This window comes from Excalfactoria chinensis, chromosome 17, assembly GCF_039878825.1.
Source record: "Excalfactoria chinensis isolate bCotChi1 chromosome 17, bCotChi1.hap2, whole genome shotgun sequence".
Lineage (NCBI taxonomy): Eukaryota > Metazoa > Chordata > Aves > Galliformes > Phasianidae > Excalfactoria > Excalfactoria chinensis.
The window spans coordinates 7,206,418-7,225,370 of record NC_092841.1 but is presented as its reverse complement, the minus strand read 5'-3'; the positions used below and the strand labels follow the sequence as shown (position 1 = coordinate 7,225,370).

The window sequence follows — 18,953 nt, the reverse complement described above, 5'->3', positions numbered from 1 at the left end:
TCTGGAGAAGATCTAAAAGTCTCTTCAAAACCCTGTTTAGCTACAGAGACGCGGGGAGAAAGAACACCCCTGAAAGGAGGACTGTCTTACTTTGCAATCAATGAGAACAAGCATAACCACAAACTTTCTTCTTATTGCTTACTCCTCTCATGCTTCCGCACCTTGTCCATCCAGCACAGCACCTCCTTTGTTGTATTTATCTCAGCACGCCGCAGGGCACAGCCTCCGGGACCAGGAGGATTACCGGCCGGCTCAGGTCAGCCTCGGCTTTGCTCAGCTGAGAGCCGGAAAGCTCCAGAGGCCGATCCTGCCCTGCTTCCCCCCCCCAACCCCCTCATTGACGGATCTTCCCATCACCCGACGTGAGTCCCCCAGGCACCCCACGCTACCACGGCCGGCGCTGCACCGTGTGCGAGGGCTTGTTGTTCCACCCCCATCTAACCACACAACGCCCAGTATGAAAGCGGCCTCACAACCTGCCTATTCCAACGCCCAACCTGGGCTTCGTGCCCCCAGCAGCTCAGACTGCCCAGGGCTCCTCCAAGCATGGGGCACCCACGCTTCTCTAGGCGGCAGTGCCAGCGCCTCAGCGCCCTCCCGGTGAGGAATTCCTCCCTAACGTCTGACCTAAATCGCCCTTTTTAGGCTCAGATCCGCTCTCCTCCCAGCACAGACGGCAGCGGCGCCGCTCCGCCAGCTGCGCACCGTCTGATGCAACCACAACACCACCGCGTGGCCACGCACAGCTGTTCCCTCCGCCAGCCAATAGCAACCGGCCCTTTCCTCCCCGTGGGCGGGGCCTCACCATCTTCCCAACATCGATAGGTCGAACTTCAAGCTAATCAACCGCTAGGGCGGTCCCTCCGTGGTACTGCGGACCAATGAGAAGAGGCGCCGCCCTGGACCGCCAGCGCCGCGGAACCGGGGTTGGCGGCGGCGCGGCGGGGGCCGGAGCGGGCCGAGCCGCCGCGCCCGCTCCATGGAGGCCGCGGCCGAAGCCCCGGGGGGGCCGGCGGCGCTCAGTTGCTTCTCCTACAACCAGGACTGCACGTAAGCGGGGCGGGGGACGACGGTGGGCGACGGGGGCAGCCCGGAGCGGGGCCTCTCCCTTCAGGCACAGCCGAGCCGGGCCTGATAGGGAGCGCCGTGGCGGGCGGCCCTCAGGGCCTTGCGGAGCGCAGGGCCCGGCCGGTGCCTCCCGGTCAGTCGGAGAGCGGCTTCTAGCGGGGCTGTCAGTGGGGATCTGCGCCTGGAACGGCACCACCGAGCCTCCCCGGCTCTCAGTTGTATCCTGCCCATCACTAGAGCCGTTGTCCGGTGGCACAGCGAACACCGCTGTGCTGGCAGCTCCGGTCAGGTTTGTAGCCGCTCCTGTGGAGGTGCTGTCAGCCTCCCGGCCTTGCTCCGTGCCCAAACAAAGAGCGATGCAGCGCTGCTGACGTGAGCCCCCAGCTGACAGCACAGGGGATTCCGGGGCAGCTGCTCGCTGAAGGCCGGGATGTTAATGCTTGGTGTCTGAGTAGAGCCAGCCCTTGGCACAGCTGTGCCGCATGCCCACGGTCCTTAGTGTGGGCAGAGCCACTCCTGGCTTCAGAAAGCCTCTGTGTAATGCAGCAGGTGTGTCCCACAGACCCTGTCTGCAGGCAGATGAGCCAGCAGCCACAGAATCCCAGTGGGTGACACAATTGCACGCGGATGCTCTGTGGGCTGCAGCATCCTCAAATGCAAAGCAGGATGCTTAGGATTGTTATATGTAGTCGGCTGTGTGGACACTGAAGTTGTGCCTTCTCAAACCACCATATGATGAATTGTCCATTCCTCTTATCTGCAGGGACTCCTTGTTGTAAATGTACTATTGGATCTAAACCAGAGGGCTTTTGTTTTATCCTTGCAGCTCCCTGGCAATTGGAACCACAACTGGATACAGGCTTTTCTCCTTAAGTTCCGTGGAGCAACTGGACCAGGTCCATGAAAGCAGTAAGTCTCCTCTCCCTGGGTGTTGGCACAGGCTTTAGCTGTATTACTGCAATTTGGTTTGTTTTGAGGGAGTGATCCTTCTTACTGCTCTTGCAGCAATGGCATCTATTTCTGCTGCTCACTTAGCAAGAGAGAAACAGCTCTGGTTAATGCCCTGTGCATTGCAGGCTTTAGAGCCAACTGCAGCTGTGGAAAAACTCCTGAGCTGAGTTGGAAAAAACCCCACAAGTTTAGAATCCAGCTTCTTCCTCACTGCTTGTCAGTCTGACAACAGCAGCCTGTTCTGGAAACCAGTATTTAAAGCTAGTTTGTGGGTTGAGTGTTTCACATAGGAGAGGCTGCAGGCCACCAGCATGGACTCTGGATAACTCACAGGCTTTTAGTCCAATGTGTTATTTACTTGTAAGATGTTTTTAATGGACTTCCAGTCTAAGGAGGTCTTCACAGCAGGCTTTTGGCCATTAGCTGTGCTCAGAGCAGCATGCAGTGCACTTAACAACCCAAGACAAGTCAGACCTTAAGGAGCACATACTCTGGTCTGGTTCAGGCCAGAACCAGAAGTGCTTCAGCTGAGATGGTACCACACAAGATACAACTCGCTCCTGGGAGATACTTCTCCACTGGCTACAGTGGGAACTTCAGCAACTAGGCATAGCAGCTTCATCTAGCACAGAGTTCAAGCTCCTTTGCCTTACAGAGCAATTGAGCTGCTTATTTCCAAACTCCCGAACAACTTTGATTGTCCACACAGTCAGATCCAAGGATCAATGAGAAACAGATCCCTGCAGGTGTTACACACGTGGTAAGGGGCTGAGATGCATAGTCATACATCATGGTTATAGATGAGTCCTTATACCTCCAACGCAAGACAGCCCAAGCACTAGTTCAGGGCTACTTAATTAGAAGTCATAGTTCCCAGTTATCTAAGCACATGTCCAAAGGGGTCATTGTAACAGTGCCTTTCCAACATAAGAGCCCACACATAGTCACTGTAAGACACACCACTGTTCACCTCAGAGATGGAAGTGTAAATGCATCAGCCTTCCCATGTCCCAAAATGACTAGGAGAAACCAGACAGCACACAGAATGGACAGTGAGTTACACACAGCTGGTCCTTACCTTGCTAAGTCCTAGCCCATTCACTGCCTCTAAGAAGGTCTCCAACCATTCTGACTCTCATTTCCTTTCATAGGATTCAGCTCTTCCTTTTTTATACCCCACCCCAAAGATTGATTACAGCTGACAGCATTCTGCCTTCAAGAGAGGCTTCATTAACCCTTTCCTGCTTTGTATGAGAAATTTTTAATAGAAACTGATGTTGAACTTCTTAGCCCTGAGCCTAACCCCATTTCTCCCTGAGTTGAGCTTCACTTGTCACTGCAAACAAACCAACCATAAACCAATCTAAACACTGTCTCACTTTCCTTCTGTGCCCAGATGAAATCCCAGATGTTTACATCGTGGAGCGTCTGTTCTCCAGCAGCCTTGTGGTTGTGGTCAGTCATGCCAAGCCACAGCAAATGAATGTCTACCACTTCAAGAAAGGGACAGAGATCTGCAACTATAGCTATTCCAGTAACATCCTGTCCATCCGGCTGAATCGTCAGGTAAGGAGCTGGGGAAATGGGTTAGCCAGAGTTGTCCCACTCTGGCTCTTTACTGGAGCTGACTCTACACAGACCAGAGTCCAGCTGGCACCTTGCTGCTCAGCACAGCAGCAGCAGCCTGGGTTTAAACTGTGTCTCTGCACAGGGCTTGGAGTGATAGATCATGTTCTCTTCTGCCAGCTCCACCTCAGTCCTGGTTACCTTTGAGCAAGGAGGAGGGTAGCTGTGGTTATCACCTGCCATAACCACTTCAGATGCTTAGTCCTTGTTTTCTTAGCAGTTATACAAAGGTGTTTTATTGTTTGCCTTCTGGTCCACTCAGCATGCAGTTCTGCAAAAAAACCCATGTTTTCTTCATCTTTCTCTCTGATGTAGCCTTATGCAGCTCTGAGTCCTATTGGAATATTTAAAGTCATCTTTTTATCCATAATTATATTCAAAGTATGTGCCATAAGAAGCTAAGGACATTTTACAACGAAGAAATAAGCAGTCTGGGTAATTGTATATAATCAGCTTCTCCTCACTTAGCAACAGTGGGACCTGCAGTAAGGCTCTCCCATAAGGAAACGCTGGGTTGAGTTTCCAGTAAGGTTGTGTTTGACCAGAAGTTCCTGTACCACAATTAAATCTGTCCTAAATGGATTTTTTTCACTTAAGCTTACGATGAAGCCGGCAAAATAAGAATTTCCTTTGGGCTGCAGATAGATGTATATGTATAAAAATAAACTGGGAGGTTCTGCTTAGTGTTTCTAGGAGATAAGTATGTGAGTAAAATAAGTCCAGGATTTTTCCCCGTGTGCTGCTCCAGTGACTGCCTGAAGATGATGTTGAAAGTCCATATAAGGTTAAATCTCATATAAGCTGTTGACACGGGAAAATGGTAGTAAATAAAACAGGAACAGAACTCAAACAAATGGTGCATGTTTTGACTTGATCTGCCTGTGAAAAATCCTTGTGCAAACAAAAGAGCCCCTTGGATGTTGCTGATCCACAGGAATTCTTTGTTTCAGGCTCCATTATAACACACATACACGTTAAGCTGGGTTATGGTGTGTCTCAAAGCAGGGAGTAAGGCTGTACCCTGAAATCAGTCGGAATCTCCTCTGCAGCCTCCCTGGATTCTCAGTCACTGCTAAAACCCTGATGAATTTTTTGGAGACATTTCATAGGTGTTTTTTTTTTTTGGCTGTATTTATATCCAACACATCTTAAGTCCTCAACATACAACTCAGCCACCTCACCACATTTGTGACAGACTTAAGCTCTGAAGAGAAACGTGAGATGCAGTGCCTTGAATGCTGTGCAGCAGTTGTGGCACCAGGCACCTTCTGTGAGGCTGTCTGTGCACAGTGAGGATAAAACTCATTCCCCATCTCAGCATATTTTGCACTGGTGTCAGCTGGGGCTGAACAGGAGGCAGAGAATCAGGCCTTTCCAGCTCCCACTGAGCTTGCCCAGGCTTCTTTTACCTCTTCACCTCCCACCCCCATCACCATTCTTGTGCCTTCCTGGATTTTTTCCCTGTCAGTGCCAGCATCTCTTGCTACAGCTCTGGCTTGTTGCTTTGCTATCATCTGGAGTACTTCCCTTCACCTGTACATCAACAGCAGCACATTTTGCAGTTCTGGGAAAGCACACGGTGGCTTTGCTGAAATCAGCTGTATAAATATGACTCTGACAGTCCCTGCTAGCAAGTTGATGGCTGTTACTGTAGAAAAGGCAAAGTCTTCCTGGAAATGCAAAATGTCTGTGACACAGCCCCAGATGCTGTGGTTAGCAGGAATAGAAGTGGGAAAGAGTTTGATCTGAGAGTAATGGTGGAGCAAGGCAAAGATTTTCTAATGTGGGTGTTTTCAAGTTAGTAACTACACTCCACATTTAGATACTAAATAAGTGGCCTCATTTCTAAAGAGGTGGAGGCTCTGTACGTCCTGTACATGGATTTGGGTGCTTCAGCTTCAGGAGCTTGGGCAGAGTCTGGCTTCACACATTTATTGGGATGTTTGCAGAGCTTCTGGACACATGGTGCTAATATAGGTGGAGCTGTGCACACCCAGAGGTCAGAAAGCACAGCCTTCCAGCCAGATCCAGAGCCTGGTCCCAAAAAAGCCTCTGCGTAAAATGCCTCTGCAGGAACTCATAGAGATCTGGACCATGCTGAGATGCAGAGCAGTCACAGAAATGATGGCCCAGTGTTAAGGTTACAATATTAAGCTTCCTTTTTCCTTTCCTGCCTGTGGTTTGGCACCTCCTCACTCCACAGCTGCTTCCTGCTGGGTGGGTGTTTGTTGCTGACGAGTTGCACAGAAGAGGTGCAAGAACATAAGCTTGGAAATACTCTGCCTGTCTGCCAAGATGGTGCAAACAGTAGGTGTGAAGCACCAACCTCTGTGACTATCCATGAACAAACTGTTCCTAGCCCAGTTTTATGCAGTTCACAACTTTGGGCACATAAAGCACAGTCTTGCCTGCTTATGCTGACACATTAGGTTTAGCAGTTGTGGGAGGCCCCACCAGTTAGATTCTTGCTTCCAATGTGGGAAAAAGTCAGGGCAAGGGGCAGGAAATCCCATCTGCAAGCAGGCTAACAAGCAGGAATGGCAGCCCCTCTCTTGCCTGGTCTTTATGATCAAGATATAGTTTGCTTTGAAAAGAACAGCAAAGAGAAGTTAGGGTAGAAATAGATGCTAATCAAGACCCATGGCAAGGGTATAACTAAGGCATTTGTGTTTTTAGGGCCTAGGGATGCAGATGATCATCTTGTAGAGTAACAGAGTTGTTGTTGCCACGTTCTATTTGCTTTCTAAGGCAAAACCAGCTGTAATCAATTCTCAGAAGCAGAGCCGTCCAAAATCAAAGGATGTCCAGTGGGAGGGGATGTAGAAGCAGAGGAGGTTGTGTTTCTGCAGCATTACAGCAAAATCCCTGCTGAGTTTTTCCAACAGCATTATTTGAGTGTGCCAAGTATGGGAGCAGTGCTGGTGAGGTTCTGTACCTGTGTCCTTGCAGAGGCTGGTTGTTTGCCTGGAGGAGTCAATTTACATCCATAACATCAAGGACATGAAGCTTTTGAAGACTATCCTGGATACGCCCCCAAATACAACAGGTGAGCAAAGGAATCTGTGTGTAAGGGAGAGGTGAGCTCTGCAGGAGCCTTCCATAGCCACAGCATTTGTTTTAGAATTCAAGCCAGCTTGTGGTGTGTGTATTCTTAGCAGCACGACTAATTCAGCATCGGGGAACCAGAAATGTATGGAGGCAGTCAGACAGGCTTATGAGGCAAGAAACCCTGCTCTGTTCTGAGTAAATGCTTCAAAGACAGCAGCAAGATTTAAGTTCAGTCCCTTTCCATCCTGGAAGGGATACCCATGCAGCTCATGGCTTCCTGGAGCACGCCTTTGTTCTCTGTTACAAGACCAAAGCTGTAAGGCAGGCCAGGACTTCAAGCTCCCCTCCATATACAGGGCAACTTCATGTTCTCCCTCTGGGGCTCCCAACCTCTCCCTTCAGCATGCCCTGCATCAGAGTCCCACAGTGCCTTCCCTCAGGACAAAGGGGCCCTGCTTCCCTGCTGCCAGCATGACTCAGCTGTGGAGGCACACCTTGGCACTCCCTGCAGACCTGCTTCACACCACGGGGGCACGCTGTTCTGCTGGGCAGGCGGCTCCTGTGGTCAATTAGGTGTTCAGAGTCAGCTCCCAGAGCGAGTAGTGCCGCAGAGAGCACCTGGAGCAGAAAACACAGCCAGGCACAGTTCTGATTCCAGCGTGCTTCTGCGCCAGCCCTGCCAGGGAGTTCCCTGAGCTTGGGCTGCCACCTGGTATTGTTCTACACACAGGAGAAACCCACAGGGAAAGGCAGGTGGTTGTGGAAGAGATTTTCCCTGCGTAGCGTAGGGTGAATCCTGCTGATGGAGAGGAACAGCTTTTAGCAGCGAGCAGGGAAGCCTGGCTGAGCGCCCAGAGCAGCGCTGCCGGATGGAGCTGTGACATCCCGGTCGCAGACCGCAGCAGCTTTCCAAGGGCGGTTGGTTGTGAAGTTATTGATGTGCTCACGCCTGGCTTCTGGGCTTTCAAGGGATGCTGTTCTGGCTTCTCCCCTGACCTACTTCAGGTCTTAACAGATGGCCTCCTCGTGTAGATTAAACATACTAAATACTGCAAATATAATTAAAGTTTAAAACCTTCCTGAGAAAGCCCAGCAGCAGCAGCAGGCAGGAAGGGGATACCGAGGCCTGGAGCTGTTCTGATCAGGTCACAGTTTAAAAGCAACAGCAATCAGAAGTCAGTGGGACAGGACTAGGCTGCTGCGGATCATAGGACTTCATGCAGGCTTAATTTTCTAAAACCCTTTCACCACAGCAGCTGTCACTGAAATGAGCTGAGCGTCAAGTGCTGTGACACATGTGTTCCCTTCGTCCCCCAGGATCTGCTTTGCTCTCAAGCCTGACCCCAAAGACAGCGTGTCCAGGAGGCCAATGCAGGCCCAGCCTACGGCTCCTTTTCAGATCAGGGATCTGGGGCTTTGTTGCACACCCATGGGGCAGTTGCTATGGGATCGCTGCCTGGCACTGTGCAGCACCCAGCTCCCAACCCATTGCTTTCCTTCAGCTTGGGCTACATATGAGGGACTGCAGGTCGAGCAGCCCATGCTGCTGTCACACGGCTGAGGGAGGTGCAGTGACCTCGGGCTCCCTTCACACACACATGCCAGGAGAAGCGGTGCTTCCTGCGGGGCGATGTGCGCAGCCTTTCCAGGATGATCACACGCGCCACGGGCTGCTGCTCCGTAATGTCTGGCCAGCCTCCTCCATGCAGGAGAGGAAAATGCCCGGGGTGGGCGAGTCTGTTGTTTTTCATGCCTGCTCAAATAAGGAGTGAATCTCTCTCCTGAGAGGAAACCACACTGCTTAGTCGTGAACGTTCAGCTCCAGGCTAGCACAGGAGCCAGGCTGATTGCTCCTGCATGAAGCAGAGCCCCCAGGGAGCACGGCTCTGCAGAGCGTTGCTGTCTGTCACCATCAGCATGTTTGCTGTTCAGGAGAGCACTGGTGGCTCTTGTCCCCTGAGAGTCCTGGCCCAAACTGCTCCAGGGAGGGCAGAAGAGCCCCAGGGAGGCTGTGAGGTGACTCATGATGGAGGCAGGATTGGCACTGAGGTTGTTGTGCTCATGCTGACATGAACACCATGAGGGCTGATCTGTGGGGACAGCTGCAGCTTTGGAAACTACTTCAAGTGGTTCCCTTGAACCCCGAGGTCCCACTGGACCTGCTGCCCTGGCAGCAAAGCCAAGCTTCTCCCATGCTGTAGGTGTTTCTCTGTGCTGCTAGAGGAAGCCCACTGTGAAGTGGCAACCACAGAGGTGCTGTGCTGAGCCGTGCCCACTCCTGTGCCCGCTGACTCTCACTAGGCTGCCAGGTGCTGGGGCCAGAAGAGCATTTTCAAAGGCTGCCGTATGGTTTGTGCTCTGTGTTCTTTGTACGTCCCTGAGGTCAGCTCAGTACACTCACATCTGTGTTTTCCCCTGGCCTGGTTTCGCATTTGCTTCTCCCAGACAGACGCAGAGCAGAGGGAGAGGGTGACTCATGCCGGCCAGCTCAGAGATTGCTTTGTTGAGCTTCAGCCTTCCCCAGGCCCTCGCTAGAAGGGGCTACGCTGACTCCCAGTCCTGTCTGGGCTGGGGAAGACCCTCCTCAGATACTCAATTGCTCTGTACAGCAGTCTCAGAGCTGTCTGCATTCCTCCCAGCCTGTCTTTCTCGGGTGCCATCACCTCTGCTGCCTCTGCTCCACTTCCCTGCAGCGCACGCAGTCCTTGGCATGATATAAATGCTTCTCATTGATAGGGAGTGGACCTCAGGGGCCTCTGGCCCATCCTGCAGCTCCTGGCTGTGCTGCGGTCTCTTTGTTTAGTTATAAACAATGACCTAAAACAAGAGCTTCAGCTGATTCTTCCCTACTGCTGGGCCAGGGCCAGAGCAGTGTCCTGACATGACAGCTTGCACAGTGTGCGTGCGCGTGTCAGTGCTCATATGTGCCCGTATGCTGTGTCCTGTTTGGGCAGCAAGGAGCACAGCCCAGGCAGCCTTTAACCCTGCAGCTTCCTCCCCACGTGGGGGACATGGGACCCCTGGGTGGCAGCCAGGAAGCTGGGGTCGTGCCGAGCCCCCGGCTGAATGCTGGGATGACTGGGAGCACGCAGATATGGGGCAGGAAGCAAGTGAGATCCATTGCTGTGTGTGACATGATCCACTGCGACGGGTCCTCAGCCAGCGGCAGAAATGAGAGGCAGGAAGAGGTGCTCTGTTCCTGGGTCACCGGGGGGGCAGGCGGATGGACAGCCCTACACACACGTTCATCCATCCCTGTCGTTTCCTGCAATTCCTGCTCACTTGAAAGGGGACGTCTGGGAGACTTTATCCTCTTGTTGGCATAAAAACAGATGGTTAGTACAGGGAAGAAATCCTCATGTGGTTAAAATTCAGCTCGGCTCAAGTTCCTCATCTGCCAGAACCTCCCTGCATAACTGTGGCATTTGCTTTATCTCCCTCTGCTTCCCTTTTCCTATCAGGGAAGGAAGTGGCAGTGCCTGGCCCCATGGCTGCAGCTCGGAGCTCCAGTTGTGCACTGAGCCTGGCTCGCATCTCCAGCTGCCCAGATGTACCCAGACAGGAGCCCTGTTTACACTGAGACCAGCGTTTTTTGGCCTACATTCTTGCCTTCAAAAAGGAGATGATTGAGGAGAGGAAAGGAAGAGCTTCAGCAGGACAGGGGCTCTCGCAGGGCAGGGTTTGGGGAGGCCGTGGTGGGGTGCAGGAGCCGTACTGTCCCGTACCAGCAGGTGTCCCCACGGCCGAGGCATCACCAGCATCCAGCTGGCGCACACCCGGTACCGGACACCATCCCAAAATGTGACAGCACCCAAACCCCTGCGGTGTTCATGGCCACGTTTCTGCTTTCTGTGCTCCACCAGCAAATAACCTCAGCTGTGTCCTTCTTGCCCTGCCAGGTCTGTGCGCTCTCTCAATCAACCACGCCAACTCCTACTTGGCTTATCCCGGCAGTGCAACCAGCGGAGAGATCGCACTTTACGACGGAAATACTTTGGTAAGTGTGAAGCTTGCCCATTTGGATACCAGCAGGGACTGAAAACAAACAGAACCACGGCAGAGCCAACGGGGCCTTGGGGAAAGATGAATAAATGCACTCCGCTGTGCTGTAAGCGTTATTTGCCTGGGGCAGGCACGTTCCCTATCCCCCTTGCCTAGACAAAAGCAGACAGCCTCTTTGAGATCAGAACATCCAATTCCCAGTACTGGACAGTGAGGGAAGTGAGACCCATGCTGGAGAGCAGCTGCCAGGCTGGCATGGACAGGGCTCAGTGAGCTTCAGCTTCACACCCAGAGGGAGTGATGTGAGCAGGGTGGCTCCGGAGCTTGGAGCTGCTCCAGGCACGGGATGCGGGCAGCTGCTTTGCTGTGCCACAGGCTACAAGGGATTCTGAACCCCAAGCCATGCATGGGAAGGATGAGGTGCTCACATCCTCCTCAGGAAACTTGTTCCTGGCTAGGAGCGGGGTCATGGTTATCTGTGGTTTATGCCAGAGCTTTGGATTATATAAGACTGCTGCTTTGTACATGCAGCAGGAGCTGAAGATCTGCAGCAGAGGAGAGCAGAGCCCATATGGGAAAACATACTGCTGCTGTGGAGAGATGGTAGCAGGAACCAGGGCTCCCTACAAGCAGTGGGGACACAGCAGTATTTGCTGTACAGCCACAGCGTGTAGAGCCAAGGCACAAAGAAATGCCAGGCTTTGGGGGTGCAGCTGCAAGCCTGCAGCCTGCTTGAGGAACAAGGAGCTGAGGACATCTGTGTCCAGGAGGAGCTTTTGGTGAGCACAGTGCCTGTAGCAGGTGGAGAGTGAGCTTGAGGCAGGGCAGGGACTGTTGAAGGGATATCAGAAATGCAATACAGTCTCTTGAATACACATAGGCAGTTCTGCATAGGGCATGAGGCAAGAACACTCTGCGCTTACGCAGTTTGAGAAGCAGTTTGTCTCTTTACTCTCACATCACCTTCTGTCCTACAGAAAACAGCCTGCACAATTGCTGCCCACGATGGGCCTCTGGCTGCTCTAACCTTCAACTCCACCGGGTCGAAGTTGGCGAGTGCTTCTGAAAAAGTGAGTGAGCATTGCTGGGAACAACCTCCTTGCCACTACCAGCCTGTGGCTGGCAGAGGGGCACGGCCAGCCCTGGAGTATGGGATGCAGGGACAGGGGATCTTGAGGCGGCTCCTTTTTAAGCACAGCTTCTTGGTGAGGGGCACTCAGATGGCAGACTTGTATCGTGTCTGTATTGACCCAGGCTGACAATTAGAGCCTCTGTGTGTTCTGATTTCCTTGGTGTGTCAGGGCTCATGCTTTTTGCCCTGCTCCCGTGTGATCTTTCTATCTGCATTTTTTACAGGGCACAGTCATTCGTGTATTTTCCATTCCTGGTGGGCAAAAGCTCTATGAATTCCGTCGAGGGATGAAAAGGTCAGTTCATGCTTCTATCGGTGACAAGTACACAGAGGGCTCCCGGAGCAGAAATGTAAACATGGGGACAGAGCACCGTCAGATCCTGGCAGCTTTGGCATCTTTTGCAGAAAGAAAACAAGAGTGAGCATATCAGATAGAAATGTCATTGTGCCAGACAGCCGTGCTGGCCCAGCTGCCTCCAGCAAGCTTAGCGATTCCATTCAGCGTGTCACAGAACAGGGCAATCGCAGAGAACAGAGGTAGATTCAGTCCATCTTCTCTGTCCATTTTTTGTTTCTTGCTTGAAATAATGAAGTCTCGTTATCTCTCAGTTATCATCCCGATTCTTCTCAAAGGAAGTGTTTTGAAGCTGCTAAGCCACTTGTGCAGAGCCCAAGTCTTGATGGCGGGGGTGGGCTGGGTCTTTTCTTCCCTGTCCTCTGTGAGCAAAACCTCACAGTTCCCATGCAGCCTGGTGCCAAGTAGTGACTGGTTCTGTCTGTGCTTGGCCCTAGGTATGTGAATATCAGCTCTCTGGTGTTCAGCATGGATTCCCAGTTCCTCTGTGCTTCGAGTAACACAGAGACAGTGCACATCTTTAAACTGGAGCATCTCACTGACAGGTGAGGGAGTAACCGGAGCTAACCTGCCCCAGGGGTGTCCATTTTGGACATCTGCCTGTACAGCTCTGCTTCTTCTCCCATTCCAGCCGTCCAGAAGAGCCACCAACCTGGAGTGGGTACATGGGAAAGATGTTCCAGGCTGCCACCAACTACCTCCCTGCCCAGGTGTCAGGCATGATGAACCAAGATCGAGCCTTTGCCACTGTCCGCCTTAACATCTCCGGACAAAGGAACATCTGTGCCCTCTCCACGTATGTATTGACCTCTGTGTCCCACTGCCACCCCAGCCTTCATGCAGACACAGCTATGTATGCTCACCACCACCGCTGTGCCCATTACCTTGCACCCTGCAGAGCACACAGCGTATGTTTGCTGTCAGCGCATGCGTGCAGCTGTTGTGTTTGGACTCATGATGCTTTTCTCCTTAGGATTCAGAAGCTGCCTCGACTGCTGGTGACTACATCTGATGGACATCTCTATATCTACAACTTGGACCCGCAAGACGGAGGAGAGTGTGTCTTAATTCAGAAACACAGGTAAATGTCCCTCCAGTGCCATGATGTGCTGAGAGCCAATTTTGGAGGCTGCAATTGTGCAGAGCAGCTCTGGGAGCTTCCGTCAACAAAACCTCACCCACACGCACGCCTGCAGGCACTCAGTGCTGCAGCAGAGCCTTCCGTGCTGCCGTTCCGTTTGTATGCCTGGTCTGATTAAGCACGTAACCCCGCATCTGGGCTGCTTGGCTCCAGATGTGAAGCCTTTGGGGTGGGGTGCGATGTAACATGTGCTGTAAGCCAGGACGTGGCCGGCAGCCAGGAAAATGCCAACAGATCTTTAAAAGCTACAAAACAAAAGCAGCTTCAAAGCTGCGCTGTCCAGCGTGCTCCGGCCGCCGGCCTCCCATCTCCTTCAGACACTGCTGACCCCCCTCCCGTGCTCCCATTGTGTTGTGGCTGTCCGGAGCTGGCAGCCCTGCGTTGTATGTGGGTTCCTCTTTTAGCATCAGAGGACTGAAAAGGGCCCTTGGGTCATGAGTTACATTACATCATACTATATCTCTGCTCAGACTCCGTCCGAAACTAGCCAGCACTGCTTTTCCCATCTAGTCCACTCCTGTTGGAAGCCCTTTGGAGCCCCCTCATGATTAGAAACACTGTTTGCCTTTGTAACCTAAAGCTTTTGTGGTCAATCTGTTCCCTTCTATTCTCATGCCAGCATTGTCCTCTAGCTGAAGTACTGCTTTCCCTATCTTCTGCATCCCCCCTGCTTTATTTGGAGAGCACAATGATCTCCTCCTCTGCAGCACTGTTAGGGCTGCAGTCAAAGTTTCGATGCAGTGTTACAAATCATAGAACTATAGGATAGAAGGGACCTTTACAGACCATCCAGTTCCAATCTCTACCTGGCAGTGGCCTGGGCACCTTCCAACTTTTCAGTTGGGTGATGTGCCTCAAGGAGACATGAGACATGAGTGTCTCAGCTAGTGCTGGGGGAGGAACAAATGGGATCAGAACTAACTCTTCTTTCCTCTTTTGTTCCTGTACAATCAGTCTGCTTGGCTCAGGAAAAATGGAGGAGAACAAAGAAAATGACCTTCAGCCTCCGTTACCTCAATCTTATGCAGCAACTGTAGCCAGACAAAGTACAGTGCCTTCAACTTCGACCATGCCAGGTAAGCACAGTGCCTGCCCTTCCTCAGTGCAAAGAAAGCAAGATAGCCCCTGGAGCAAAGTGGGAAGTCTCTGAACAATCAGATGTTCACTATAACCATAAACACCCCATGTGCAAGGCACACTGGGGCAGCAGGGCCTTTTGCTTCTCACCCAGTTCATTCTATTGGGAATGGATCCGTTATTTTCTGCTCTGCTTAGACCCCTTGCCAGGCAAGGCAGGCAGTCTGTTCCCGATTGGCAGTGTTGATGGTGACACCTTTCCCTTCTGCTACCCCCAAATGCTCTGCCAAATGCCAGAAAAATCAGGATGTGTTAAAACACTGATAAAACTGTTGCAGCTGTTTGTTTCCAGCCTCATAACACCCATTTACCAGCAGCGCTTTGCATTTCCACTTCTGCAGGTTATTCGGAGGATGGTGGTGCCCTGCGAGGAGAGGTTATCCCAGAGCACGAGTTTGCAACTGGACCAGTGTGTCTCGACGATGAGAATGAGTTTCCTCCTGTGAGCATTCGGGACCCCTAAAACAGCAATTCAACCCCAATGCTAAGAAGAAAGTATTAACCTCTTACAGAAGAGATTCTGTTGTCCTGACCTTGTCCCTGTTAGCTGTGAAACTAAAAATAACTACTTCAGGTATAGGGAGAGCATCAGGAACATCACACCCCTGCTACATGGCAGCTGGGATGGGGCAAAGATGATCAGCCTCATAATTATATGAGAGAGACCTGAACAGATGAACAGAATGAAGTGCAGATGCAGAACGGAGTTCAGATCCAGATCTGACCTTTGTGCCTTGCTCAGATTTCTACCGTTATCAGGAATAGCTTTAATTCGAACGATGCCATCGTTTAGAAATAAAAACTTAGTTTTCCCTGTTGCACTTTCAGTCAGTTGTATTGGCTTATAAAAAACAACTGGAACATACCTGAACCTCATCAGTCCTCTGGAAATCTCTCATTTCCAGACAAAGAATCAAAGCAAAGCAGATTTTTAAGCCATTGTTTTGGTTTTTTAAGTGGCACTTTCTCAGTTACCGTTGGAAGAACATACTGGCTTTATAAAATCTAACTTAAGCCTGGCTGTGTCTCTCCCTCTCTTCCGTGTTAAATACTTAACCCCTAAGTGGACAGATGTTGCTTACAGTGCTGTGATCTGGCTGTAATCAGCAGCATCTTTGTGATAGTAGTGCATTAATACAGCAGAATCTTGTAATGGATTTCAAGCTGTAGACTTGGCAGACTTTGGAATTCCTTACTCCACTTTCACATATCCTGCTGTTGGAGATTTGCCTGAAGAAGGAGGAAGTAAAAACTTCATTGGGATCCCAGGATTTGTTCCATATGCTGGGGCTGACCTCCTCTGTAAGGCACTTTCAAATTAAGTGATGCAAAGAGTTATTTGTGTAAAAGATGAGTAATTTGTGCCTCCCTTTGAAACTCTGCCTAAACGAGGCTCTTCGAGTCGCATAAAGATCTTAGACTGATTCTCTTTACCTGTACTGCAGCTTGTTGGAGACAGAGAACAAGAGTTCTCTATTTCTCCTACTCCATCCCCTAGGAAGGACATTTCAGTGTCTCCCATCTGGTTAAAGCCCTTTGGGCCGCAGAGCAGCTGGAAGGAATGTTCGAGGAGCTGCACGGCCAGAGAGGAATCCTTTGCTTCCTTCTGACAAACCTGCTCTTTGAGCATGTGGTTTGGGGCCATGCAAATGCCAGCAAGCAGGAACCACACTGCTCCTGAATGAGCCTGCCTGCTGGGACTGCGCTGTAATAAACCAGCCTCAAACCCCTGCTGTACAGGCAGGGGTTTTATGAAATGGACTTTGATCTGTCAAAATCCTGTGCTGTAATTAACCTGACGGAGCAACTTACATGTGTAACCTTAGGGAGGAGGTGGTGCGAGAGGGAAGGAGCTTTCCAAAAATACTCCCTGACACGGCGGTTTAGCAATCGGAGCTTCCAGATAAAGTGTGTGCAGTCAGGACTTCAGCTTTGCCCTCCATTGCTGACTGTAACGTGTTTTGCATCTGCTCTGCTCTCTGCTGCGGCTCTGGCTCCCGCTGTGTGGTGCACAGGGAGACCAGCTCGGGATGTTTTGATGTTCTGAATTTCACTCAGCTTCGCTGTTTTCTCAGTGCTGAGCAGTTGGGTGACTCGTCCAAGAGGGGTTTCAGGGATCGGTCACTTCTGTGCGGAGAAAGAGGGAGAAGAAAACTGACTTTATCCAACAAAAATGTTTTGACAGCATTCTGTGTTGCGGAAACATGGGAAGGGTTTTGTTTGTTTTCCAGTGTGCAACAAAAAGACATTTAAAAACCTCAAAACTTGTGACAAAATGGAATATTTACCCACAGCCCACGAGGACGGCTTTGAACTCAGACGTACTTCTGAAGGAACAGCAGTGCTGAGACCCAACGGATCCTCTCCGTTTTGAAATGGTTTGCCTTCCCCTGACCTCAAGCGCTGGTGAGCAAGACTTCAGAGGCTCAGCTCTTAATAACAAGGAAACACAGCTCTGGTCTAATGCACAGTCTGTGGCTGATGGTAGAAAACTGCCTCTTCATTAAATGGAAGGAGGGACAGGTCAGAGAAGAGATGAGAAGCACAAGGAAGGCTTGTAAAGACACCCCAATGAGAATGAATGTGGCTGTTGCTGCTGCTGATGCCAGCACTGTCGAAGTATCCCATAGCAAAAGGTTAAGCAAGTTCAATTACATGTCTTGCTTACACTGGATTAAATGCCCTCAGGTCTCCTAGGGGCTCTGGAGTAACTGTGATCTTCTGCAGAAGGTACTGGGGCATTACTGAGATGGACGGCAGGCTGGAGGAGAGGGTGAGGAGAAGATGCTGTGCTCAAGGTGGGCTCAAGGAAGCAGCACTGTGCTTGAACTGCACAACTGGACGGCGCCGTGGGAAGAACCAGCCCAGCTCTGGCTGTAAGCAGTTGGGAAGGTCCCTGCCATTCTCACCAAGCAGTTGCCACCTCTCTTCAGATCCATTGGTGTCACTGAAGTTTCCAGCAGTGCCAGAAAACGTTGGTGTGTGTTCACAGCTGGCTGCTCAGCCTCGGCAGGCACCGCAGGGTTGGGCTGTGAGGTTCCACAAGAGAAATCCCATAGGATTCAGTGAGAATGAAGCCGGATGGCACATGCGGCGTGTATTTATACACGAACAGTTCATGCAAAGTGTCTCAGGGTCTTTGCTACTCCTACTTTCCCCTTTGTGGCTGTTTTATCACTAAATGGTTTTGGTGATACTTCAGATTGGTTTTGCCTTGCCTTGTTCAGGTCGGATATTAGGAACAACTTCTTGTCTGAAAGCGTGGTCAGATATTGGCACAGCTGCCCAGGGAGGTGTGGGAGTCCCCATCCCTGCAGGTGTTCCAGAATGGTGCAGATGTGGCATTGAGGGACGTGGTCAGTGGGCACGGTGGGGGTGGGTTGAGCCTGGGGATCTTAGTGCTCCTTTCCAACCTTAACGATTCAATGATCTTCTAATCCTATAATTCAGGCTGGGTTCCATCTGCAGTCCCCAGCGATGCACATTGAGCTACATTCTCCTACTGTGTCAAAGCTGAACTTCTGGGGGACTTCATGGGGCAAACACAGCTCACCCAGAGCGACCCCAGACCTGCAAGCAGTGCCATGCCCGCCCCAGGCAGGACACAGCACCAAGGCAGCTGCTTCCAGTTCCCAGGGCTGTAAAATTGGGGAGGGGGGGATTAAATAAATAAACCTCTGACAAATCTGCCTTTGAATGGAAAGTAAAACACTGCGGGACATCCCTCCCCCTTCTACTCCCATGTACGTAAAACCAACTTGAAACACACCCCGTTGCTGGGAAAAGTAAGGCCGTTCTGTTTTGATTTTGGTAGATAATCTTGTGCCGTGGAGGTCAGCCGGGCAAAGCGAAGAGGTCATGATGAGAAGCAAACATCCGCGTGTAGGACAGCTGCTGGGAAGTGCTTCGGAGCAGCCAGGAATCTCGAAGAACAGATCTGTGAGTCTTCAAGGAGACTTAAAAAGTCCAAGGTGGGCCACTGCTTTTAATTAGAGTACGTGTAAGTGAATGGCTGGCCCTGCTCACCCCTCGTTTTAATCCCTGCCTGGGTGGGGTGTCCGTGTACTGTAGGCACATCGCTATATTTAACAAACTCTATGTTAGAACCACATTGTAAATGCTAATTTAATCAGATCTGTACGTAACCAGGATTTTATATACCTGTTTTACCCGTTTCTAATTTATGCTGTTTTATGTGTATAAATGTACTTATAGGAAGATATATTAAACTTATGTCTTTGTACAGTACATACTATTTTACCCAAGCAAAGTATTTTTGCAGTGACACGAGATGTGATTTGCTACGGTTAAAGACAGAATAAAGTCACAGTCCGTCCCTGGCAGCTCGCTGCCCGTCCTCCTGCTGTTCTTTGTGGGGCCCTAAAGATGTCAGTCTTGATTAAGCTTTAGCGAGTGGGTTTGGGGCGCTGCTGAGAGGTTGGTGGCTCCGGCACCATCCGGACCCAGCCCAGCCAAAGCCACACTGTGCTGCT

General features: G+C 51.1%; 1 protein-coding gene across 1 annotated transcript; it reads left to right on the top strand.

The window, feature by feature from the left end:
• The first annotated feature begins 920 nt into the window (after positions 1-920).
• Positions 921-18,801, top strand: WIPI1 (WD repeat domain, phosphoinositide interacting 1). The gene is made up of 13 exons (XM_072351601.1): positions 921-1,050; positions 1,895-1,977; positions 3,416-3,585; positions 6,595-6,691; positions 10,593-10,690; positions 11,673-11,765; positions 12,052-12,122; positions 12,620-12,727; positions 12,814-12,978; positions 13,156-13,263; positions 14,278-14,399; positions 14,802-14,902; positions 18,275-18,801. Exons 1-13 carry the CDS (start codon positions 980-982, stop codon positions 18,320-18,322), a joined length of 1,335 nt encoding a protein of 444 aa, XP_072207702.1. The 5' UTR covers positions 921-979; the 3' UTR covers positions 18,323-18,801.
• The last annotated feature ends 152 nt before the right edge of the window (positions 18,802-18,953 follow it).